Raw genomic sequence first — 25,398 nt, 5'->3', positions numbered from 1 at the left:
AAATGGATATCATCAAAGATATCGAAATACTGTAAAAAAGCAGGCCAGTAGTTACAACAAAAGGTTAACAACAGCTGAAGGATGATCTTGATTCCGGCATCGAGGGCATGTCTTAAGGGGAGGGGAAGGTACACCAATATGCATATGTGCGCATAGGAATGCGTACATGTACATACACGAGCACGTCCACATTCCGAGCGGGCGACAAACTCATGAAAGGCAGAAAAAACACGCACCCGCTGGCAAAGGGCTTACCCAATTTCACTCTTGAGTATTGATTGGTGGGCCCATATTTAATTCCGTATGACTCGTTGCTTAGGTCATACACGTCCTCCAGGATGTTATCATATATTTTTCTTGCGGTGTAAATGAAGGCCTATAAAAAAGGGGGTAAAAAAAAAACGAAAAAAAAATATATATAACGCATAAACTGCACTTCATGCACACCGTTCAATTTATGCAACATGGCAAGATACGAAATGCTGCCTACTTCTTCCACATTTTTCGCCGTTTTGGCTGAGGTTTCTAAAAATATTAATCCATTTTGTCTAGCAAATTGCGCCCCTTCCTCGGCTGAAACTTCTCTTCTCTCCAAGTCGCATTTGTTCCCCACCAGAATGATAGCCATATGCGGGTTTGAATTCTGTCGCACTTCATCTAGCCATCTGTTTAGGTGGTTGAACGTTTCTCGTCTGTTAAAAAGGTGAACGGAGAAAAAAAAAAAAAAAAAAAAAAAACATTTTCAACTACTGCCACCTATTACACGGAATACATGCAATACGGGGTGCTCGCAAAACGGCACTGCATTCACAAATGGGTGTGCACATTCCATCACAGCTGAAGTAAAATTATACATATCTACCGAGTAATATCATAAACTAATAGGGCCCCCGCTGCTCCCCGATAGTATGACCGTGTTATGGATCTAAAGGACTCTTGGCCGGCGCTGCATCGAGATGGGGGAACGAGTCGCACACATAATGTCAAATGTGGTTGCAAAGGTGATGTCAAACGGGATTTTGTGTAGGTGTGGCTCCATTGAGGCCATTCCGATGGTCACACTACACACTAAACACTAAACACTATTCACACGAATTTATATTGCTTAAGAAAAAAAAAAAAAACTCAACAAAAATGGCACTTCCAACGAGGAAGGTCACCCATTTAACCGCTTCCACGAAGGGGAACATGCACAACTCTTTTCATTTTCTCCACTTACGTGTCCCATATTTGAAGCTTAATTTGCTTATTGTCTAAATTGATTAGTCGCGCCCCAAATTCTACACCGATGGTCAAATCATGATCAGCTCGAAATCGCTTGTCTGTAAATTGCAACAAAAGACAACTTTTTCCAACTCCTTAAAAGGGGAAAAAAAAAAAAAAAAATAATAGCAATGAATTGGGGTGACTCTAATAACACATTTTATGTTCTCCATTTGGTAATACGATGTGTTCGTTTAGGTTTCCTTTTCGAATTACCTGTATCGCCAATTATTATGTATTTAAACAGGTATTCATAGGGAGACATTTTTTGTTCCTTTGGGTTTTTTTTGTTTTTGTTTGTTTGTTTCGTTGTTTCGTTGTTTCGTTGTTTCGTTGCTTCGTTGTTTCGTTGCTTCGTTGTTTCGTTGCTTCGTTGTTTCGTTGCTTCTTTCTTTCGTTGCTTCTTTCTTTCGCTCGTTCGTTCTCTCTTGCTTCTTCTTAATATGTTTGATTATCCGTTGAAGCAATTTATTATCATTGGGCAAAGGTATGCTATGCTTAATCTCTAAACTTGCTCAAAATATTTACAAACAATTACAACTTTAAAACGTCATAGCATTTAACTATAACGTGTTAAAATCTAATTTCTGACTTATTCTATAGTGACTCCTCCTTCACTTTTATCGTAGTATACATATTGATATATTCCAACAAAAAAAAAAAAAAAAAAAAATTTACACATATGACGCGCTATGGGTTTAAGTATAAACAACTTAAACGCTTTTTTTTTTTTTTTTTGTCAATCTATTGGCCTGCCGCCTGCTTATTATATGCTTTTTAAACTTGGTACTTTAGTTAAACATGAAAACACAAATTTAAAGAATATGAAATGGTTAACATACAGTACGTGCGCTTTCGGCCATTATACATATAGGTATATTATATATATTATATATGTTATGTATATTATATATATATATATATATATATATATATTGTGCGTATTAGCTTTGTCAATATCGCTTTCCTTCCCACCCTCTGTTTTTTTTCGCAAAAATACTTTTAAGCAAAAGCGATGAATTGTATTTGCAATTTTGCGAATACGAGTTGTGCTCTGCATCATGGGTACATACGTATAACACGCATAATACGTAAATATGTATACACGGGCGGCGCGCTTGGCAAATATCCGCTTGTACAGCGTATGCATACGCGTATGTACAACCAATCGTGCAGTGCGCCCAGGCGCCACACAAATGTGAGTGTATAGTAAATGTATACACGCTCGGTATGCTCACTTGTTGCAAAAAAATACAAACCGGGAGAGGCGTCGCAAAAGGGGTAAAAACAAACGTGGCACAAAGGCCAAGCGGCAGGCCCCAAACGGAAGCAAAACAAAACAAAACCCATGCCGTGAATGAATATACAATGCAGAATGCACAAAATGTAGAAAAATGCACAACTCTGCTTACGTGTATGAACAAAACAGGCCCCAAATGAAGCAAAAAAAAAAAAAAAAAAAAAAAAAAAAATATATATATATACATATTCATACGTAATACTTGTTCATGTTCATCGTGAAACGTTTCGCAGAGGGGGGACAAATGTGAAAGCTTTGCCACACGGCAAACTGCTAACCGCAAACCGCCAACTGCCAACTGCCAACTGCCAACTGCGGAACGTTCGTTTCCCCGCTGAACTTAAAAAAAAAATTCCCCATATGGTGGCATACCTCTCAATGTGTAAAAAGGTCAGCAAATTGAGGGAAAAAAAAAAAATACAAAATGTTCAAGCGGACTAAGCGAAGAAACCGACGAACTACCGCACGCAAACTCGTCAGATTTGCCAGACGGGTGAACGTAAAAACGGATAAACAAATGGGGGAGAAGGACGAAACGGAACTTTATAACCCCTGTTAAGGTGAAAACAGGCCAACCACGCAAGACAGTATCCCCACCCAGTGGGGCTAAGTTAATGTCCCCCCATGCCCTATCTACCAAGTCTGCAAGAACGTGTGCGCGACCAGTTCATGGCATCAGCCTGAATTATGTTATCCTTCGATACATTACATAATTGCTTGGTTCCCATTTTTGCAGAATTGCGTCTATTTTCACCCTCTGCAGATATGCTGTTGAACTGCCTTTTCAGTGACGCGTTGGATTTCGATCCCCCCAAATGATTGTTCCCATCATGACGGGAGTGATCAACATGTGGCTTTTTCCTAGTAGGTACTTTTCCCTTAATGCTATTTTTGTGAACACAGCTTAGCGCCCCGTTACCACCTGTACTGCCTACACATTTGCCTCCTTTTAAGTTTTTAGAATTCCGCTGTGATGCGTTGCATTGCGCTTTGTCCCCCCCCCGCATGTTAAGTTTGCTTGCTTTTCCTCTACCGTTCGGTGGGGTCTTTTTATTTTGGTGAATCTCATTATGGCGTGTGGGGCAGTTGGGTTTCTTCCCAATGGGGCATTTTATCTTCTTAGAGTAATTTGCTTTATTCCCTTCATCGTCATTATTTGTCTTTTTCCTCTTTTTCCCCTTTACGTTTTCTTCCCTGTTAATCTTTTTAGCAGCCGTCATCTTAGCAGCCCCTTTTAAAGGGACCACCTTCCGAACGCGTCCTCCCTGGTCCACCGGCGTAGTGTTCTTCTCGTGTGTCTCTCCCAACCCGCTGTGATGCACATCTGCCGCATCACCCTTCATGTCATTTGTGTCTTCATCTTGTTCTATATTTCTTGCATGAACTAATTCGTCACTGGAGCGAAATTCTTTTTCTTCGTCCATGACCTTTGAAGGGGTGCTACTATCGCTGCTGCTACTCTGGGGGGAATTTCCCCTGCTCGTATTTGTGTTGCCATTTTTTACTTTATCTTCATCTGGGCGACCACTTATGTTGCTACTCTCCTTAAGAAGGATCCCCTTCGGGCTGCCTTCTTCTGTTTGGGCGGAATTGTCTCCTGGCAGGTCATCTACTTTTATCTTTTTTTTCGGTTGGCTATTTCCCTCCGTACAGTTTTCCCCCCCCGTTTGGGCCTTTTTACCCACCTGCGTAGTGCATTTTTCATTCGTGTCTTTTTTTTTCCTGCACCGTTTGGCCTCCTTATTCACGCTGAGTGGGGGGTTCACATCGTTCTCGTGGCCACCCCCAGTAGATGCTGCGTTCGCTTGAGGGTTGCTTACCCGTTCTGGTGAGGCTTTCTTTGCCGAGGGGGCTGTTTCGTTGGCGTTTGCATCTGCAGTAGGGTCAGCAGTTGGGGGGTTAGTAGTTACGGGGTCTACCTCGTTCTTGTCCACCTCATGCGTGTCTACCTCATTCGTTTCTACCTCGTTCGTGCACACCTTGCCTGGCTCTACCCCGCTCGTGCCTGCCTCCCCTGAGCCGCTAACAATGAGAATGGCGTCATTTTCCCCTTTCCGTTCCGCGTCTGCTTTTACCTCCCGAAGAGCACTCAAGTTTATGAATATCTTATCGTTGTGCTTTAAGATGTCGCAATCGCTGATGTTTATCAGAATCTGATTCTTTGGGTTCAGCTGCCCTGTGCCTGCATCTAGTCCTTTTGGCTTTTTCGTTCTCCTCCTTTTTACGACCTTGGCGGCGTCTTCGCCGGTTCGTTCGTTGGCCACACTGGAGGTCAGCTGGTTAGCCTCACTAGCCGCCTTACGCATTGGATCCACCCCCCCTTCGCCCATCGCTCCATGCTCTTCATTTCCCCCATTTTGCGGAATTTCTTCAATGGCAGTAATCTCACCTGCTGCATCTGAACCCATTTTTGCGCCATCTCCACCGGTGTCCCCTTCTACACCCTCTCTTTCTTTACCGTCTATCTCGTGAGAGACCACCTCGCCTTCTACCTTTGGTTCATCCGCACAACTGTTCTGTGCTTCCCCCGAAGCTTTTAACCCATTCAGGTATTCTTGCAAAGTGGCACATTTGGCGTCTTTGTTAAGTATGGGTTCATCATATGCTAAAAGGGGGAAGGAAGCGCAAAGGGCAAAATAAAAAAGAAGAAAAAAAAAGGCACTCATCTTAAATGGGATACATTTCAAATGACACGATAGGGAAAAGGAAAAAACAGAACGAGAGATGTGTCCTCTCACGTTATAACACGATATCACACGTTGTAACACTCCACCTCGTCACGCGTGCCCCTCTGTTGGCTCCACCTGCATGCCCATTTACCCAAACACATACCCGACTTAATGAGGGAGGAATACTTCTCCGAAACGGAACTTATGTTTTGCAAAAAGTGCTCAATAATGATCTCCTTGTCTGTACATTCACTAAATGAAAATATTTTCTCGGGGAAAAAAAAACAAAACAGTGCTTCCAATTCTTCGCATGTTAATACATTTAAAGTTGCCACAAATTCTATTTCAAGTTTAATGAGTTCGTAGTTATTGCAACACTTCTTTGTGTGTTTTCTTTCGGGTTCTTCTTCCACTCCCCTTTTCTCCAAAATTTCTGGCCCACTTTGTACTCTCCTTTGTGCACATTTTTCCGCATTGAAATTGTTGATAAACTCTGACCGTTCATCTGCGTTCTTCTCGTTCAGCTTGCAAAAAGAAAAAGAAAAAAAAAAAAATATGAACATGTACATGTACATGCACACGAATGCAAGCGAGTAGGAGCGCTAATAGGGACACCCATATCACCACGCACATGCAACAAATGCGCATGAAAGATAGAAGGGCACCTTTAATTCGTCCATGACACTTGATTTCAGACCATGATCAAAAGTCACCATGTGGTACAAGACGCTTCTTTTAAATTTGAACAACTGTTTGTCTCTACAGTAAATGCCTGCACCAGGGGGGAGGATCCCAATAAGGAGCACGCGCCTTAAAAAGGGTAATCCTATTAATTGACATGCTAGTAGAATACCCTCATGTGGATGTATTTTCTTCCCATCTGAGCGGTACAGGCTCATCTCAACTCACATTGAATCCCCAACTTTTTTTTATCCTTCTTGTTTAAAACATTAATGAACCTGAGGAAGTGAAACCAGTTAAGGGCATAATTTGCCTCCGTCGAGAGGCACATGCATTTTTCTGCTTATGCTTTTACCTGAACCCGCTTATCGGATCCGTTTCCCAAGTGTAGGTCACGTTAAACGGTTGATTTTTGTCCTATTTTGAAGAAGAAGCAAACCGTGTGCTGTGTAGATGTGTACCAGGTGCGGTGTGCACGGTTACACATGTGCCGCTCCGTTCTAAGGGGAAAAGTAGAGGTAAAATTCGCCTTACATCCTTTTGCACGTTTCTTCGCTCATGTTCTTCCTTTTCGCGCGATACAGCAGCCCCATTTTTGAGGGACGACTCCTTTATCAAGTCTTTTAAAAAAAATTTTGTTATTCCATTGTTTTCCTGGAGTGAACAAGGGCGAGGAACAGTCCTCTCATGGTGTGCAACAATAATGAAGGAGTTCTTTTTTTTCTCCCCCACTTTGCGCAAACGTTTCATCATTTCTGCTTTTTTTTTTTTTTTTTTTTTTTACTTTGACACACTGGGTGGCGCCTTGTCTGTGGTTGGCTTCCCCTAAATGGCTAACGGGAAACTGGGGGGAAATAAAACAGTCCGTAGGGGTAAACGTGAAGGAAGCACAAATGAAGCGAGAGAAATGCTTCCAAAATGTGTTGAAAAAAAAACAAAAAAAAAAACAAGGAAGGCCCCTTCAAAGCAAACGCTCTGTTGTTCACCCCTTTTTTACCTGTGCTACCTTGCGGAAGTTCATTTTTATGGGAACAATTTAGCAAAAGGAAAAGATCGTAAGACACATTTTTTAAAATGTGCTCCAATTAAGTTGAAATGAGAAGGAGAAAAAAAAGGCGTTTTAAATGTGAACAATCAGCTAACAATACTTTTTCCCCGAATAAGGAAAAACCTCGAAGGCGCCAAAATGCACAGCTATAATTGCATTCAAGTTTTATTTTTTCATATTAAGGGTACAACTTCAACTGCCCAAATTAATGCGCTCAAAACGATTTTGAAAGCTTCGGCATTTCTTTCTCTTATCATTGTCCACGCTCTTTTTAACCTTTCTATATGTATGCCAAATTCAGCACATGTGTTATGAAGGGGCCCACGGGGAAAGGCCACTTGCATGGGCATGTGCTCAGTGCACAACTGCTAATGCGCATGTGCGTTTGGGACGAATTTAAAAAAAAAAAAGAAAAAAAAAAGAAAGAATAATCTGGGGGTGTAAAAATGGCGTGTGCAAGAAAGGACAAATATAAAAAAACAAAGTTGTAAATGTGCGAAGAATACATGAAAAGAAAGAAAACAAAAAATCTTTCCTACATGCATGGCAAGCAAAATGGGGAAACCTCCTTTTCTTGTAAGCATTTTAAAGCGGTAAAAGTGAAAACGAAAAATAACAGCTGCTACATGGGGGAGGGGTACCAGCGCCTTGCACACAATGTGGACAACTCGTGCGATGGGTCCCCCGCACGTAGATACTCTTACACGCTCGGAAATGCACACAAATGAATGGCAGCAAAATGGCTAACAACGAAATGGTTCATGTTTACAAAAATTCATCATTTAAAAAGGGCAACCTACAAACGTTGTTGTGGTTAGAACTTTAAAACGGTTTCGGGCTATCCCAGTTAGCTAGCCAATTTCCGGAGGCAATTGTAAAACTCAAAAAAAAAAAAAAAAAAAAAAATTTGACAGCTAGCTGTTGCATAATATCTAAAAAAAAATATGAACGGTCAGAATATTCTTAATCTGCCGACTTCTTTTTGGCTGCGCTTGTTTAGCAGTGCTGTGATTTGAAAATTCGTTGACAGGAAATCCCCTTCCATAATCGCAAAAAATTAGGATGTTTATCAATCGTAAATTCACGCAGCCTTTTCCATTCCCCCATCAGTTGTGTGAACAGCTGCATAGTACTGATTTTTTGGGGGGTTCCTTTTTGCGAATTGTCTGTGCGCTTTAGCGCTTGCAACTGGAAACGGGGGTGTAGTATACGTCTCTTCATAAGCTCACGCTTTTACAAAACGTAGCACATTATTTATATGCTTCTTTTACATTGCTTAATTGCGCCTTTCTGGGGTGCCTTACCCGGTTGGCCCCCCTTTTTGTCATTTTTTTTTCAAGTGGGCTTTCTTTTTCTTCTTTTTTTTCTGGTACTTTGGAATTTTGTGCTTTCTTTTCTCTCTGTTTTGTTCTTTCACTAATTTGCTCCACTCCTTTCTCGTTACCCCCTCGGGAATTATTCCCTTAAACTTGACTTCCTCCTCCTGTTCGCTGTTCACAAAATTGTTTTCGTCATTGGCTGCGTTTGATTTGTGTGCATCGGGTAGATTATTCGAAGGTGCCACTTTTCCAAGCGACTTGGGAGACCTGTTCTCGCTTAACTCACCCACTCCTTCGTGTTCACCGTTTTTATATGTCTCCTTACCCTGTTCGAAAGGGTCCCCCCCGTTGTCCCCATCATTTGAATCTTCCTTCTGTGCATACGTCTTGGTAAAACTTTCAGCTATTTCTTCCTTTTGCGTATCTACTGTGCAATCACCGTTTGTTATGTGGTTCTTCGCCCCAGTGGCTGCATCAGAATGACTCTCTCCTTCCAAACTGTTATGCTCCACGGAGGTGTTATTTTTTGGGGCATGCTTAGAACGCTCCGTGTGATAATTATTCGAAATAAAATTGCTGACCATGGATTTTCCTTTCTTCAAAAGCTTCAGATCCTTTTCAATTGTCCTGATATCTTTTATTTCGTTCAAATGTGATGGGATCCACGAACTTAGGAAGATCTGTTCTTCCACTTGGCTCCTATCGGCATGCTTCTTTATGTGGGACTGATTCTGTACAGAAAATTTTGTTACATAATAGGCCGTGGCTCTTTTTAGCTTTTCAAAATATGTTCTATTTTTTTTTATATTCCTTAAATTCAGCTTGGGTATTGGGGTGGTGTTTTTTATTAGGCCAAAAATTTGAAGGTAGGTAATTTCTGAGGGGTCCATGTGTATTTCCTTTTTGTCCCTTTCTAGGAAGTAGGTAACGTCTTGGGGTAGGCTGGACGAAACGATGTAATCGAACAGCTTTTTGAGTGGCAGAATTTGCACGTGGCTGTAGAAGGATTCGCTCGGTTTGCAGTCCCCTGGGTTTTGGCCATTCTCCTGCGCGGGGCCATTCTCACAGTTGGTATCATTCACACCATTCGTTATTTCCGAAGCGCTTTCACCCCTCCCCCCACTTGTACTCTTTATGGAGACCTCCTGGTCAATCTTTGCCCCGTGCAGCATGCCGTTCAACTGACCCACACTCTCGTGCATATCATTTTGAAGGGTTCCAATTTTCTTCTTAAAAAAATTGGTGATGTTTACGCAGTCTCTCTTTAGGAACTCCAGGGAGTAGGGGTGGTCGTGCTCCATGGACTGAGACACATCGATGATGTAGATGTGGTTATAAAAGTAAAGCAAATTATATTCTGAAAAATCTGCATGAACAAGTTTACAGCTGCAAAACAGTTGTCTCAAAATGCATATACATTCAATGTATAGCTCCTTCCATTTTAAGGGACTCAAAATAAGGTCCTTCATTTTGGGGCAAGCACTGTCTAGGCTACCTAACATACTCATCACAATGACGTTACTTTTTAGGACCAAAGGATAGGGACATCTCAACCCACATATTAATATTCGCCTTAAATTCCGGAACTCTTTTTCTGACCACTGTTTGACCATTTTCCTTGGGTTGGTATTTTTGGTGTAGGCGTTTCTGAAGCGGAACTCTCCTTCGATGTACTGGGACCTTTTCTTAAACACCAGCACAGATGTGTTGTACACCTTCGTTGCGAAGGAGATGGCCACCTTCTTGTTTTGGAAAGGGTCCCAGTTGGGTTCGTCCGCCTCGGGGGCCACTTCGCCCATTCTGTCGATTATGTCGTAGGTCTCGTCTAGCGCGCTCCCCTCCGCGTTCTTCGCATCCTTCGCATCCTGTGCTTCTTCCATTTCCTCCCCTTTTTCCACTTCCTCCCTTTCCTCCCCTTCTTCCACTTCTTCCACTTCCTCCCCTTCCTCCCTTTTTTGCGCCCCCTCTTCATCGAAGTGCCTGCTCAGGTGGTACACCTTGTACAGGCTCTCGTGCGCGAAGCGGACGCGCCTGCGCGCGCCTCCCCCGCCAGGGAGGTCGTCACTATGTCGATCGGCCCTATGTAGATCGGAACTATGTAGATCGTCACTATGTTGATTATCGCTATGTTGATCATCGCTATGATGATCTTCACTATGATGATCACCCCCATTCTGATCATCACTATGCTGCCCATCGCTATCCTGCTCACCGCTATCCTGCTCACCGCTATCCTGCCCGTCGCGCCCCCTACGCCTGAGCAGCAGCTGCTTCACCCCCCGGAGCTCCTCCTCACTCAGGTACTTATGCGAATTGAAGACGTAGGCCTCCTTCCCCGAACTGACCACTCCATATATCTCGTTCAGCATATTATCTTTGAGCTTTTTTAAAATAAGTAGCGTTCTATTATCCAGCACGGTGTTCACAGTTGCCCTTTTGTCCCTGGTCAGTCCTCTGTTTCGAAATTTGTTGGAGAGTTTTTCTCCCTCGATTAGCGAGCTTTTCACATCATTGCTCACCTCTTTGGAGTACACGTAGCTTTCGAATCCCCCCCCATAACTGTAGTCCCTCTCATTCGTTTTGACTTTCCCCTTCCTGATCTTCATATTTCGGCGGGGTTACAAATGCTCAGCAGCGTTGTAAATGAATGTACAACCTTGTGCGTTGCCCCTTATAATGGCACTTTCCGTTTGGAAGTTGAAAAAAAAAAAAAAAAAAAATTCATGACAAGTGAAAAGAATGTCCTCAAATAAAATATAAAAATGGCGCATCTAACCTTGGCAGCATTTCGAATGCCATCTCTAATTTTCCATCCGTTGTGGCACCTCTTTTAACCTCTCTTATGTTATTTTTCTTTTTGTACATTTGAAGCGCACTTTCGGGAAAAAAAAAAAATTTCCCCTTTGAGTGAATCCCACTTGGGGGGGGATAAAAAACACCGCCATTAATCTTAGCGGGTTTTAAAGCAGTTTTGAACGCAGCAAAACGGGGGAGAAAAAAATAAAAAAATAAAAAATGTTCTGCAAAGCAGCATGCTCATTTTTTGCATACACTTCCATCGCGTATTACGAAGGAAAAGGGAGTTCACCCCGCGGTGGGGGGTCTCACAAAAATATACCTACAGCTTCTGCAATGGTATGTCGCTTAACTCCCCTGAGTGGTCTTCCCACCTCGTGGCGTTGCTCATTTTTGGAAGAATAGCCCTTCCTGCCAGTTTTGTCTCACACCCGTCGCGGCAACTGCGCCTGAGCGAAGTGCTTAACTTTTGTTGTTTGTTTTGTAAGTTAAGTTGGGTGAGCTTGCAGGGGCATGCTTTTTGCTTCGCCCCTCTCTGGGTAAAGTAATTCTTTTTTTTTTTTTTCCCCTTGGCAAATTTTACCAAGTGATGAGCAGGTAGCGCAGCTGCAAATGGTGGTAGGGGGGGGCTGCTATACACAAATGGGAGAAGCCCTCCAGTCGCAGAAGGCTTCTCCATACAGGGGCAAACGTACACCCGAAGGGATTGTAAAAACTGAGATGTGATTTCAAATGAGATATTTTTTTTTTAATGTTGGTTGTGCAGCGCATCAGTGTGATGGGCAGAAGGGTGCACCATAATCACTAAGGTGACAATGGTACAGCGACGCAAAAAAAGGGGAAAAAAAAAAAAAAAAAAAAAGGGGGTTTAAATGGGGTTATAAAAGGGGTTCTAAATGGAGGACAAAATAGGGGAGGGGCGGATTCAAAAGAGTGCTTAAGGAGCCGCTATAACCGCAAACGCTGCCACACTGCTGGTAGTGAACACCCCCTTTGGAAGGCCAACCCGGTCACTTGTGCAGGTAGACGTAGCGGTCGAACTCACTCGCCTTATCATCGGCATCCCCATTCTTAGACGCGTTGGAGTGGTCAAACTTGTCCGCCCTGGAATGGTCCCGACGGTCATCCCCATGATCCTTGGTAGCTCTTCTCTTCGGTTCTGAGTAATTACTGCTGTCGTAGTTTTCGTCTCTCTTTCCCTTGCCCTTTCCCTTTTCCTTATTTTTGCTTTTGTGCCTGCTTTTCGCCTTTTCGCGTTCCTTCGTTTTGGCCCTCTCTTTGGCCTTGTCCCGGTCCCGCTCGCGGTCCTTATCCCGGTCCTTTTCCCTATCCCTCTCCTTATCCCTATCCCTATCGCGGTCCCTTTCCGACTCTCTATCCTTATCCTTATCCCTATCCTTATCCTTATCCTTATCCTTATCCTTATCCTTATCCCTATCCTTATCCTTGTCCTTTTCGCGCCCCCGCTCCTTGCGGCTCCGCTCCTTATCCTTCAGCTTGTGCTTCTCCTTTTCCCGTTCCTTCTCCCGCTCCTTCTCCCGCTCCTTCTCCTTCTCCCTCTCCTTTTCCTTTTCCCTCTCCCTGTCGGCCTTCCTATCCCTGTGGTGGTGCCGGTCCAGCTTCCTATACTTCCTTTCCCTGCTCTCCTCGGAGCTCCTCTTCCTGTAGTTTTCATCATTGTAGAACGTGCGGGTGTCATCCTCTGGGTTATGTTTCCTTTCCCTCAGGTGGGAGTCACTCCTTTTGTATCCCTCCCTCCACGCATCCTCCTCTTCATCATCGTGGAAGTTAGTGTGCGTGTCGTCTTGCCTATACTTGGAGTATCCTCCCCCGCCCCGGTGGCTATCCTCGTAGTTCGCCTGGCTTACTTTGTGGCTACCGCTGTGGTTGTTGTTGTGCAGGGAGGTGTTTCGGGAGGAGAACGTGTCGTGGCGGCGCTCCGCCGGGTATTTCCCATACGCGTGGCTGCTCCTACTGCGTGGAGTTGCAGCGCGACTGCTCCTATCGTGACTCCTCCTGCTGTGACTTGGACTTCCCCCACGGTGGCTGCCCTCACGGTGACTTGCCCCCTCGTGGCTGCCCCCACGGTGACTTCCCCCCTGCGCCCTCAACTTGAGCTGCAGCGCACTGACGTGGTTCCTCAGTTTCAAATTTTTTTCCTCCAGCTCAGCTTTCTCCTTACTAATCTGCGTGTACTTTTTGGAGAGCTCCCCCAGCTGCTGACTTAACAGCTCATTATCTTCATCAATGTCAGCATTTAACTCTTTTAAAATTTTTAATTCATTTTTATAAAAAAGCATTTGCTCTTTCATATTAATTATTTGTATGGACAATGGTTGGAGAGTATTCTCTTCCAGGGTTTTTCCCAACTCGTAGTTTTCGTCTTGCAATTTTTTGCACTTACTTATGAGTCTTTGTCCTGCCGTTGCCTGAGCGTCGAAATTAAACCCTTGTAGCTTTTCCTCCGCGAGATTCCACTTCCTCGTTACTTCATAAATTTTTTGCCTCAATTCTTTTATCTCTAAATTCATGGATGGGTCTATCAGCAGGTTCCTCAGTGAGTTGATGTTGATGAGGTCTTCCTTGGGGGCCTTGCCCTCCTCGTCTTCGTACATGTGCATGTTCCTCCATTCGTTCAGGTAGGTGTGCGTCTGGCAAATTTCCTTCTCCAGCGAGGAGATGCACGCCAGGTACACGTGCTCCCGTTTCTGGGCGGTGGGGGAGGGGAAGAAGTAGACGATGTGGTGAAGGTGTGGTGAACGTCAGATAAACGGTGTGATGAACGGCGCGATGTGCAGTTGGCGCTCATCGTACGGGTGCGCGCCCTCACCTTGAACTCGCTGAGGTGGTCACTCAGGCTCCCCTCGAGGAGCTCGCTCCGCTCCTCCTTGAAAAGCACATCCGGATTTTCTTGAGACATTTTCTGGGCGTCCTTTCTCAAAAGTTACTCCATATGGGATGGCGCAGCAACGCAAATGCGAGACCACAGAGCGTAACTGCCACCGGAATGCCGCTGCTATCCCGAGTGGGTACTCGGCGTAAAGGGGGGCAAACGCTCACAGAGTAGCAAGCATTAAATTACCGCCCAGGGGGGTACAAAAAAATGGTGACATCGCCGCGAGCAACGTTCAGCAGCCCCGTTCAAAACGCTCAAAGTTAAAAGCATTCGCCAGGAGTTACGTTCTTCTATATGCGCATACACTTGCCTACCTGTAGGATTGCATTTGCATAAAAAAGAAAAAACGTTTGGAAGCTTAGCGCCGTAAGTATTTGTTCGGCTTGGCGTTATCTCCTTTTACGAGAACATCCTCCTTTTTGCAGCCTCGCGGCTTTCAAATGAAACAAAAAAAAAAAAAAAAACGAGTATGAATCACTCAGCAGCACCCGCGCGAAGTTAACAGCACGTAGATCATCACGGAAACGCGTAAATGGTTATTTTGTTGGGTAAAAACGGATCTTCCAAGCTTTCTTTTTTCTCTTACGGATTTAAAAAAAGAAAAGAAAAGAAACGCTTACTACGTGTGGTTCCATTTCGACACTTTTTTTTTTTTTTTTTCACCATGTATATTTTTTCCTTACTGCGTTATCGATTCCTGTTTGGCTCATCATTATTTTTCTGTTTGGGCCGCCTTTGCCCCTTTCCGTTGGCGGCAGAGATAAACACTCCTGGGGTGGAGAACAAAAACATGCAGAAAAAAGGGAGTCGCACAGTTGGGCATGCAACGCGCCCACCTGTTGGTGGAGATTAACAGGTAGAGTCAACGTTTGACACGCGCTACGTGCTACATGTCACATGTTGCCCCTTTTTCAAAATCGCTAAATGTTAAGAGCAGGAAAGATCGTCGCCATTATGACTGTTTTGCCCTACCACTGGGGATTCTCCCCCCTTGTTGCTAAGCACGCCAAAGGAACAACACCCCCTGATCGGCGGAAAAAAAAAAATACCTGCACAGTGAAACTGATACACGGTAGAGGGACAGACAGACGCCCTTTCGATGCCCCCAAACAGTACCCATTCGGGAAGCTTGAATGGACACCCACATGGGGCACTACGCGATGCTTAATTGGTTGTATGTTTGAATAGATCCCCCACAAGGGTAGCCCTTATATAGAGTATTTTTTTTCATTATCATTACTATTGTTTTTATTTTTATTTTATTCTCATTTTTATTTTGTTTTATTTTGTTTTATTTTGTTTTATTTTTCCTTTTTTTTTTTTTTTTGTCCAATGTTTACAATTTTTTACCTGAACAGGCAATACGAAAAAGCGCTTCGCAAAAAAAAAAAAAAAAAAAGTCACATCCCAATTGCACACATTTTAAAAAACAACCGCAGGGGAAAAAAGCAAAGGAAAAATGTGCGCTATAAAAATAGGCATAAATTAAAGAAAAAAGGAGGCGTGAAATTTGAGAAGGGGGTACAAATGGAAACGCTGGTCAATTCGCCGCTTGCGCAGATACACACGTGCGCATTTCTGAGGCGCCTTGTTGCTGCCAAGGTCACCCGCGGACTGACGACTGGCGAGTTGCCAAGTGCGCTCAGCTGGAGTGACGCGAAGGCGCGCTGCTACGGCTGCTGCGCTACTGCTACTTCTTGTGGGGCGCCATTTCCTGCGTCTACGTGGCACCCCTCATCTGCCCTTTTCTGTCCCACTGACCAACTTTCGCGGGGCAACCCCGCCGTCACGCTTGCACATTTGCACCATTGCACCTTTGCACCTTCGCACCTTCGCGCCTTTTTTGACTTCCCCCTTTTTCGTTTGTTCGCACCTCACTGGGGGGGCGGGTTATAACTCGGGTACGCGCCGTACTGCGCATTGGGGGGCGGGTTCGCACCGGGGTCACCGCCCATCATGTTGGGAGGAGGTGGGGGTGGATGGGAGTAATTCATCGGGGGGTAGCTACTCCCTGGGGGACTCACATTTTTGAGAGGGGGTCCTGGGGGGTTCGTGCCCATTGGTGGGGGGGCGTTGGGTGGAGTCATCACGTTAGGGTTATAATTTGAGAAGGTGTTTGCTTTGTTCATTCCTTTGGCCACAGGGGGTCCTTGTTGGGGAGGCGTCGAGCCAAATGGGGGAGGGGGTGGAGGAGGAGGCGAAATCGGTTGTGCGCTGAAATTTGTTTTGTTCGCATTTGCGCCTTGAAATTGGGCGGGCGGCATTGGGCTGTTGGGCTTGGCAAAGTTCATCGTGCCGGGGAAAGGCGGTTGAAGCGATTGGTGCGACTGATGCGGTTGAAGCGGTTGAAGCGGTTGATGCGGCTGATGCGGCTGATGTGGCTGATTCGGCTGATGCGGCTGATGCGACTGATGCTGCGCCTGCTGTGGTGGTCCCCCGGGGGGGGGAGGCGGTCCGGGGATGCTCGGCTTACAACCCATGGGTCCCACTGCTGGCATGCCTGCAGGGGGGGGAATGGCGGGGAACTGCGGCGCAGAGACGCCTCCCTGTTGTGTGGGTACTTGTGGAGGGGGATAATTCAAACCACCATAGGGGGCACTGCCCTGGTCTTGAGCAACCGGAGGAGGTGGAGGAGGAGGCGGAAGTCCTGCAGCGTTAATAGGAGTACTACCCATGGGGTAACTGGCAACATTGGATGTGATACTGGAAGCACTCGTTTTCTTATGAGGAGGAATTAAATAATTGGGTGTAACATTCTGTTGATTTGTCGGGGTGTTATTCTTCATGGGGGGTGGCATCATCCCTGCAGCCATGGGAGGAGAGACAGTCTGGCCATACGGGTTGCTACTATTACTTGTCTGCATAGCATTTAACCCACCTCGAACCATCCCGGGGGGGTTTACGCTACTGTTTGGAGCTCCAACAGGGTTGACCCCTACAGTACTGGGGAAGGGTTTGCCATAGTTGGTCTGGGACGTCACCGGGTTTAGCGCGCTAGGGGGTTCGCTGTTAGTACTCTGGCTGTTGCCGTATGATGCGGCGTAGGGGTCTACCTGGTTGGTTGGCGCATTCGCCAAGGGGGTGGCCGTTCCGCCTACACCGCCTACACCGGCTACACCGCCTACCCCTCCTGTAGTGACCGCCCCCACCTGATCGCTTACCCTTTCCTGCGCCTCCATCTGCGCATGCAACTTTTCACTGTCGGCCAAATTGCAGACCTCCTCCCACACGCCGTCCAACCCCTCTCTATACAAATAGGCATTTTCATTTGTGCAGGCAATGGCCAGGATGGTGCCATTGGGAGACCAGCACACTTTACTAATGCTATCCTTCACCTTAATGACTTGCCCGTTTCTCCACTGATTGTTCCCTATGTCCTCTACCCATAGAATTACCAGTTTTTCATCTGAGCATGAGGCGATTATGTTGGTGGAGTTATTCAGGTTGGGTCTCCACGCGATGTCTTTAATTGGAGAGTTGTGTGGCTTGTCCTTCATTTGGTGCACCTTTTGAAATTCCTTCGTGTTATTATCGAACGCCCATATGATCACTTGATTGTCGAAGCCACCTGATGCTAGTTGGAATGTATTGGAAGGATCTCCCACAGCGGCGGGTGAAGTACCTGTTGCCGTAGCTGCTGTCCCTTCATTTGTGTGTTTATTCTTATGGGTCTTCTCCCAACTTATGCAGGCCGTTCCGTTGAGGTGCGCCTTCACGCTGTACTTGTTCCATTGGCCTTCGGCTGATCCTTTGGCCAAATCGTACGAAATGATGCTGATGTGCCCATCGGAGCAGGCGCACCCCAGGTGCAAGCCATATTCATGTGGAGACCATTCTATGTAATTGACGCTACTGTTGTGTTCGTTGTTCAGGTAAATTATATCATATTTATTTACATGGACTTCCTTATATATGATTACACTCTTGTCGTAGGAGCAGCTGGCTAGGAGGCTCCCATACTTGGGGTGAGACCAGCATACCTTCCACACGGCTGAGCTGTGGTCCCGCATTTCTGCTACGCACACGGGCTCCTTCGAAAGGCTCACATCGAACACCTTCACCGTGTGGTCGCTCGAGCACGTGGCCAGTTTCTTGCTGTAGTAGTCCAGCTCGCAGTCGTTGATGGCCCTCTGGTGGTTCGAGTCGAACACCACCAGTTCGTTCATCTTGCCGGCGAGCGGTTGGTTAAGCGGCGAGCGGTTGGTTAAGCGGCAAGCGGTTGGTTAGGCGGCGAGCGGTTGGTTAAGCGGCCTACTTAACTGCTTTACTGCTTTACCGCTTTACTGCCGCCTCAAACCCGCTGCGCGCGAACGGACGAGCGAAAAAAAAGGCAAGCGGTGCGCGCAAACGCATGCGTGCCAGGTGAGTGTACCCGCGCGGTACGCAATCGTCCGATGGGTGGGCGGGTGAGCGGCTGGGCTGGGGAACAATACACGCATACGTTCCTGCGCTGCGCTTATATGGTCAGGTGATGACATGCCAGTGAAGCGGCGTCAAAAGGGGGCGGCCTCTCGCTCACTCGCGGGGAATTGCATCGCCGGTAGCTGTATCGCCAATAACTGTACGCCATTAACTGTACGCCAATAACTGTACGCCATTAACTGTACGCCAATAACTGTACGCCATTAACTGTACGCCAATAACTGTGCGCCATTAACTGTACGCCAATAACTATATCGCCAATTACTGCCGCAGCGGCGCGCGCTTTCGTTGAGCGTTGAAACGGCGGAAAAAATATAAAAAAAAAAAGAGGCAAACGAGGGGGCGGCGCCGTGTGGGTAGCCATATCACATGTTCACATACGTTCGCACATAAATCTGCAAACGTGCGGGTGGGCAATACCACGTGCGCACTGCGCGCAGGGATTTGCTTCTCTTCCCCGCCCCGCGTTTTCAAAGGGAATATATATTTTTTTGTTTTAAAAAGTGCATTCGCCTGAACAGGGGTGAACGACTCACCAAAGTGGAGAGCGGTGTTATATAATCATACGTACGAGTTGTGAGCGAGTTTGACTGTTCTGGGGGTATATTCCCAAGGGGGGGAAGCTGAACGGATGGCCGCTTCGAAATATCCCCAAGTGACGGGGAAAATGCGCGGCGGGGGAAAAAAAAAAGAGGTTGGCGCTACATATGCAGAAGGGGAAGCGTTCGCTGCTAATTTGGAGAAAAATGTGGCAAGCTGTGGCACATACGCGTCGATCGTGGGGACTGGCAAAATGGCACAGCAGAATTCGTTCGTTCGACCTCCCCAGGGAGAAGTGCACCATTATGCGTGACTGCCCTACTGCGCAACTGTGTCACTCGCGGCGCTCAAATATGGCGAGGAAAAAACCGTCCATGGACTTCGACTGGGGCAAGGAATGGAAAGGAGGTTCGGACAAAAATAAGTTGTGCTTTTCACAAAAGTACTTGGCCTGATGAACGTTTTCCGCGTCAAGGATGCTACAAGTGATGTAGGCAATTTTGCCATTCTTCTTCAAATAGAGTAAAGCCCGCTGGAAAATCTCCCTCTGCAAATTTACATATTCGTAGAGCCTACCATTGGTGTATTTGTGTTTCATTTCTGGGTTCCTCCTTAAGGCACCTGTGCCTGTGCAGGGGGCATCCACGATGACCGTGTCCATGCAGCCAACCAATTTGTTTAGCAAAATGTGGTTGCTGTGTAGAAGAATATAATTTTGAATGCCTGCTCTCCTCAGGCGGACCTTCGCTTGTGATAGCATTTTGTCTCTTACATCATGTAGATACACCTTTCCTGTGTTTTCCATTTTTGGAGAGAAGGCCAACGTTTTTCCCCCCGAGCCTGCACAGAAATCTAATACCTTGTAACCTGGCTGTACAGGTATTTTCGAGCTCACTATTTGGCTAGCTTCATCTTGCATTTCGAAGAACCCCCTTCTATACTCGTTATTATTTTTTAAAATATAACTTTTGGTTAGTAGGAGTCCTTGTGGGGAGTTGACACACTTCTCTACGGACACTCCTTTGCTCATTAGAAGTTTATATAAATCGTTTCGCGAAATTTTATTTGTGTTTACTCGAAGGAACACTGGTGCCTTTTCGTTGAGGATCGACATGAGCGTGTGGCTTTTCTTCTCCCCGTAGCAGTTCACCAGCTGCTCGTACAGCTCCTTGGGGAACGAGTACCGCACGTGCGCGGGGATCTTCTCGTTGTTCATTTCGTATTTCCATCTGGGGGGGGAGCGGCGTATGAGCGGTGTATGGGCGGTGCAGGGGCGGAGCGTGGATGCTATGTCGGCGCGGCGAAACGGGGCTAATCAGGGGTAATCACCGCTAACCCCGCTAACGCCGCTAATCACCGCTAATCGCGGTAACGCCGCTAATCGCGCTAACCCCGCTAACGCCGCTAATCGCGGTAACGCCGCTAACCGCGCTACGCGTCTGGGCAAACCCACCTGTCCGAGGCAAAGTACGTCTTAATCACGCTGGTGTAGAGCGGGGAGGGGGCAGACAAATACGAGAGGAGCGTCTTGTTGCGGATAATGTTGTAGACGTGGTCCGAGATGAAGGGCTTGTCCTTGCTCTTTATGCTGTTGGCCTTAAAGTACAGGCGCATGTAAATGTCCAGGGGGGACATGAAGTTGAAGCTGTTCAGCGCATTTTCGATGTGCCGCAGCCTGCCGCTGTTCATGGTTCGTTTGTGCTAAGCAGGGGGGGGGGGTTCTTATGGGGTTGTCATGAGGTTGTCATGAGGTTGTCATGAGGTTGTCATGAGGTTGTCATGAAGTTGCTATTGGGGGGGAAGAGCTGATCAGCTGCCGCCTGTACGCGTGCTCTCAAAAAATAGGTGCAATCGGTTAGGTAACGCGTGGCATGCACGTTGAGCTGATGGGACGCCCCAATTTGTGGAGGGGCTAAAAAAGGCGACTTTTTTTTTGAGGAAAGCAATGCGCGCGTTTTGTCCAGCTGTGCATACGTCTACAAAGTTTCGTGGCGTTGCGTAAAGGGGCAGGAAAGCATACATGGGCACGTGCATTCGTTCGTTCGTTCATTTATTTTTTTTGTTTTTTTTCTGCTCAACGTGGCTGCCCCCTCGAGTGGACATGGAACTACTCCCCGCGCGCCGCCTCACAGGGGGGGAAAACAAACGCAGACCTCCCTGCTGCGACGCTCAGTTGGGCGGGTAACACAGCGCATGGCACCATTTTGGTGCTGTTCTCCAAAATGGGGGGAACAAAAAAGGGGGGCTTTTGGTGCGGCACGCCTCGCGCTAGGTGCGGACTGCTATACTGCAGCACGGCGTGGCAGTGGATTTGCTCCAAAAAAAGGAGAAAAAAAAAAAATAAACATACGTTCGCAAAGGGGGACCTAACAATGAACGATGCTGTGCCGCTTCTCCAATTGAAACAACGCAACGAGAGGGACTGCCCCCACAACGGGATTTCTCACCGCGAAAAAAAAAAAAAAAAAAAAAAATAGCCACCTTTTTTTTTTTTTTCTTTTTGCTATTTTTTTGTTCCCCGAATTGATCGGCAAGGGGACCTCCCTCACGGAAGAACAAAACTGCGACCTGCCAGTCACGATAGGGAAAACCCCCCTTTGGAAAGAAAATAAATGCCGCGTCAGAACGGGCCCGCCGCATGCGCAGGACCAGCCCAAGCGCGCATACGAATGAATACAAATAGGAATACGTACGCTTAGGTATATTTACCTAATGGTGTCCCCCTTTTGGTGAGGCGCTTCTTCCCCTTCTGCTCGGTAGCCGCCAGAAGAGGTAACAACCTGACGAAGTGCCCCCCCGCGGCGCGATGGAGCAGGTGAAGATCCTCGCGCTGTACGGCAACCACGACGTCGTGCTGCTGAACGCGGAGAACGAGCGCTGCGAAAACAAATTCGAGGCCCCCGTGAAGGACGCGGAGAAGAAGATCTGCCCACTGAGAAATGGCAGCTTCCTCCTCCTCAGCGTCAACAAAAAAGTGCTATCCAAATATGTGTGCACCAAGAGCGCGCCCATTTCGACTAAGCACATGCGCGTGCAGGTGAATGTGATCAGGCTAACCGATTGTGAAAAAATAATTATAGGGGGAGACAAACTGGGAAACGTCTACGTGTGGTCAGCTCTCTCCGGGTTATTAATAAATTCCTTCCAAGCGCATTACGGCATATTGAAGGATATCCTAATTGACCAGCTAGCCAATGTCCTGTACACGTACAGCGATGATAATGTCGTTCATGTGTATAATTTACCTGACCTGTTCAGAAAAAAAAAAATCACTCCAATGTTACGCTATCAGCACAGCATAAACGCAACAATAACGCAAATCCTTTCGGTGACGCCAAATGTGTACGGCTCGCACTACTCCTTGGTGAGTCTTACTACGAATGGGACGCTACATGTCTGGGGGTTGAAGACCAAAGAGCCCACTCACATTTTGAAGACCCACTCGGAGAACTGCTCCTACATTTGCGCGAACGACCCCTTCAACACGCATTTGTACCTCTGCAGGGGGAACAAAATATTTCGCATCCCCTTTTCGCAGTTTAGCCAAACGGGGGCAGATGCCTCTGCGGAAGTGATTCACGGGGCATGCTCTGAAGAGCGTCGCGCGGAGGGGAAGCTATCTACACACGGCTTCTACGTTCAGGTGAAAAATCAGGAGAACTGTGCAACTCAGCTGCAGAGAAGCGCTCCCCGTAAAGGGGACTTCCAACTGAACCTCCAAAACTGCACCACCTTCGTGGGACATAAATGCCAAGTAATCAAATGCCACGTAAATAACAAAAGGGAACATATGGTGTCCCTGGCGAGGGACGGAATCAAAATATGGGACCTCTTCAACTGCTACGCTGTGAAGACGCTAAGTTACGGGGAAAATATAATAGACTTTTTTGTGCCCCCTGTTGGGAAGCAGGGATCCTTCTCCTACGTGATGGAGCTCCCCCACCTGCTCCTCGAATGGGAAGATGATGTGAAGGTGCACATCGTCGACCAGGTTGACCAGGTTGGCCAGGTTTGCCACGCCGACCACGTCGATTACGCCTCTCCCGACGTGCCTGCGGGTGGCAGCTACACTGGCTCGCTGGCAGACCGAGATGAAAGTTTGCTCCTTCAAATGGGGGCCATGTTCGCCGGGCTGGAAGACTGACCCGTTGGGAGTGCGCGGGGGAATGACCATTCAGGGGGATTCTTAAAGTGAGGAAGATGCAGAATGGGCGCAGTACAGGGCATACCTTTACGAGCTGCAAATATTTGGACCCCCCCAAACACCCATTCATTCGCAACCACCCCTGGGGAGTATCCTCAGGAGGAGGATAACATAACGGAAGGAGAAGTCCCCCTCAATGGGTCACCCCAACTTGGGGACCCCCCCATTCTGAGGTGAACGCACAAGGGGGATACACCCACGGTCAAAGTTCCTACCCCTCACGAATAGGAAAGAATGAGCAGGTATTTCGTCAAGCGGATACCCAGCATGGTTTTCCCTCCCCATGTGAAGAAAAATCGAACAGTTGCGAGTCCCCTCTGTGTGCATCACTGCAGGAGCAGTTCAGCCGACGTGTAGCGCCTGCATATGAGGATACCCCTCGTGGGGCCCTCCTTTTTTTTACCCCATTTTTGCTATATTGTCACCTTATTTTTACCCTATTTTTTTCCCCCTATTTTTACATTATTTTTTGTTGCCTCCCCCTTTTGCGCACGCCGTTGCGGCGCGGCGCCGCTTGTCGCTGCGCCTCCACTCCGCCATCCAGTTATGCCACCCAGCTAGCTCCTCAACCGCCCCACTTTTTTTTCTTTTTTTTCTGCGCACGATTGTTCATACGTAGTTTCGTCAACCCCACCTGTGCAGGGGCACATTTGCTTTTCTCCATCCTGCGCATGCAGGCACCTTTTGTGTATCTCCTTCCCACGCGCACATGTAGCGATCGTAAAAATAAAATAAAGTAAATAAATAAAACCCCATTTGCTGCTTCCATCCAGTTTGTTAATTTTCTTTTTAAGGGAGATACTGAGGAGCCTACCACCGCGTTCTCCTCCCCGAGGCCCATTTCAACGCCACCCACGGGTTTCCCCTCCTCTTCTTTATTTGCGCAAAGCCAGGCGAAAGAAAAAAAAATGTTTGTAAGGCACCTCTCAGGCTTGATTAGGGTTCCCCCGGCGATCGGCCGAGCGGCACAGGTGGGGATGCACAGCACGTCTCTGTAGGTGTGCGCATCTGGGATCGTCGCGCTGGCGCTACCACGGGGGGGGTCACCCCATCTCCCCCTCCGTAGATCACCCCCTTCGCACATCTTGGCTTCCCCCCACCATGCAGAGAAACTACTTCGCCCCCACGGAAAGGCTCCTCCCGCCGCGACACGGCACGACCATACTGTGCGTGCGCAAGAACAACGAAGTGGTAAGTGAGCCCAGAAGGCAAAGGCGCGACAGGGGGGCCGACATATCCCAGCAGTGTGGGAAAATAAAAAAAAAAAAAAAAAAAAAAAGTTAAGGCGTTACAACACAGAGACACGTTAACCATTTCCCTCTCCCCCCTTCAGTGTCTAATTGGAGATGGCATGGTCTCTCAAGGAACAATGGTAAGCGTCGACATTTTCGCGGCACCTCTGTGTGTTAGCTGCAAAATGGGGGTGACGCTCATTTTGCAAGTCATAACCTCGTCCGTTTGGCGCCCAACGTGTTAATGCGTATTAATAGGCTCACTTACATTCTTACTTACGTGATGGTGCCTTCCCCTTTTCACTTCCTTTTTGCGCAGATCGTCAAGGGGAACGCCAAAAAAATAAGACGGCTGAAGGACAACATTTTGATGGGGTTCGCCGGGGCCACGGCGGACTGCTTCACCCTGCTGGATAAGTTCGAGACGAAAATCGACGAATACCCAAGTGAGGCCTCGCGTTAAGGCGGATCATCGCACACGCGCAGAGTGGAAGTGCATTGTAGAAGCACGTTTGCACATGCGCTGCACACAGTTCACCTCCCCCCCACCATTTTTCTTTTTTTTTCTTCTTTTTCCCCTTCACCACGCACAGATCAGCTTCTCCGCAGCTGCGTCGAACTAGCTAAGCTGTGGAGGACGGACAGGTACCTGCGACACCTGGAGGCAGTCCTAATAGTGGCGGACAAAGACGTGCTGTTGGAGGTAACAGGCAACGGAGACGTCCTGGAACCATCTGGAAATGTCCTGGGCACAGGATCGGGGGGCCCATATGCCATAGCAGCAGCCAGGGCACTCTACGACGTGGAGAATCTCAGCGCCAAGGACATCGCCTACAAAGCGATGAACATTGCTGCGGACATGTGTTGCCACACGAACAACAATTTTATATGCGAAACGCTTTGATGTGTCGTCCACGTGTGGGTGCACAAATAGGAGGCATGTCCCATTTTTAAGTGTCAATTTTTTTTTTCTTTTTTTTCACGCGGAATAGTCAACTTTTGTTCCTTTTAAAAAATTGTTTCCAGAA

At 47.1% G+C, this 25,398-nt stretch overlaps 8 protein-coding genes across 8 annotated transcripts; 2 read left to right on the top strand and 6 right to left on the bottom strand.

Annotated features, from left to right (window-relative positions):
• Positions 1-64: 64 nt before the first annotated feature.
• PVX_124195 (small GTPase Rab2, putative) lies at positions 65-1,907 on the bottom strand (the record flags this gene model as incomplete). The annotated part of the gene is made up of 6 exons (XM_001617350.1): positions 1,480-1,907; positions 1,220-1,358; positions 863-946; positions 491-692; positions 256-376; positions 65-111 (listed from the first exon to the last, which is right to left on the bottom strand). Exons 1-6 carry the CDS (start codon positions 1,526-1,528, stop codon positions 65-67), a joined length of 642 nt encoding a protein of 213 aa, XP_001617400.1. The 5' UTR covers positions 1,529-1,907.
• Positions 1,908-3,157: 1,250 nt separating this feature from the next.
• PVX_124190 (hypothetical protein, conserved) lies at positions 3,158-5,795 on the bottom strand (the record flags this gene model as incomplete). The annotated part of the gene is made up of 2 exons (XM_001617349.1): positions 3,158-5,168; positions 5,384-5,795. 2 exons carry the CDS (start codon positions 5,793-5,795, stop codon positions 3,193-3,195), a joined length of 2,388 nt encoding a protein of 795 aa, XP_001617399.1. The 3' UTR covers positions 3,158-3,192.
• A 2,490-nt stretch (positions 5,796-8,285) lies between these two features.
• Positions 8,286-10,886, bottom strand: PVX_124185 (hypothetical protein, conserved; the record flags this gene model as incomplete). The annotated part of the gene is made up of 1 exon (XM_001617348.1): positions 8,286-10,886. The coding sequence occupies one exon, from the start codon at positions 10,884-10,886 to the stop codon at positions 8,286-8,288; it is 2,601 nt and encodes an 866-aa protein (XP_001617398.1).
• A 1,200-nt stretch (positions 10,887-12,086) lies between these two features.
• On the bottom strand, positions 12,087-13,996 carry PVX_124180 (Negative elongation factor E, putative; the record flags this gene model as incomplete). Its single annotated transcript, XM_001617347.1, has 2 exons — positions 12,087-13,784; positions 13,907-13,996. The coding sequence occupies 2 exons, from the start codon at positions 13,994-13,996 to the stop codon at positions 12,087-12,089; spliced, it is 1,788 nt and encodes a 595-aa protein (XP_001617397.1).
• Positions 13,997-17,093: 3,097 nt separating this feature from the next.
• On the bottom strand, positions 17,094-18,138 carry PVX_124175 (WD domain, G-beta repeat domain containing protein; the record flags this gene model as incomplete). The annotated part of the gene is made up of 2 exons (XM_001617346.1): positions 17,094-17,121; positions 17,165-18,138. 2 exons carry the CDS (start codon positions 18,136-18,138, stop codon positions 17,094-17,096), a joined length of 1,002 nt encoding a protein of 333 aa, XP_001617396.1.
• Positions 18,139-18,905: 767 nt separating this feature from the next.
• PVX_124170 (sun-family protein, putative) lies at positions 18,906-20,623 on the bottom strand (the record flags this gene model as incomplete). The annotated part of the gene is made up of 2 exons (XM_001617345.1): positions 18,906-20,163; positions 20,388-20,623. The coding sequence occupies 2 exons, from the start codon at positions 20,621-20,623 to the stop codon at positions 19,269-19,271; spliced, it is 1,131 nt and encodes a 376-aa protein (XP_001617395.1). The 3' UTR covers positions 18,906-19,268.
• Positions 20,624-21,447: 824 nt separating this feature from the next.
• PVX_124165 (hypothetical protein, conserved) lies at positions 21,448-23,421 on the top strand. The gene has a single exon (XM_001617344.1). The coding sequence runs from the start codon at positions 21,741-21,743 to the stop codon at positions 23,076-23,078; it is 1,338 nt and encodes a 445-aa protein (XP_001617394.1). The 5' UTR covers positions 21,448-21,740; the 3' UTR covers positions 23,079-23,421.
• A 328-nt stretch (positions 23,422-23,749) lies between these two features.
• PVX_124160 (heat shock protein hslv, putative) lies at positions 23,750-25,379 on the top strand. Its single transcript, XM_001617343.1, has 5 exons — positions 23,750-24,109; positions 24,246-24,329; positions 24,472-24,510; positions 24,690-24,816; positions 24,964-25,379. Exons 1-5 carry the CDS (start codon positions 24,047-24,049, stop codon positions 25,272-25,274), a joined length of 624 nt encoding a protein of 207 aa, XP_001617393.1. The 5' UTR covers positions 23,750-24,046; the 3' UTR covers positions 25,275-25,379.
• Positions 25,380-25,398: the final 19 nt, after the last annotated feature.

This window comes from Plasmodium vivax, chromosome 14, assembly GCF_000002415.2.
Source record: "Plasmodium vivax chromosome 14, whole genome shotgun sequence".
NCBI classification, from domain to species: domain Eukaryota; phylum Apicomplexa; class Aconoidasida; order Haemosporida; family Plasmodiidae; genus Plasmodium; species Plasmodium vivax.
This window is presented reverse-complemented; position numbering and strand designations above follow the sequence as displayed.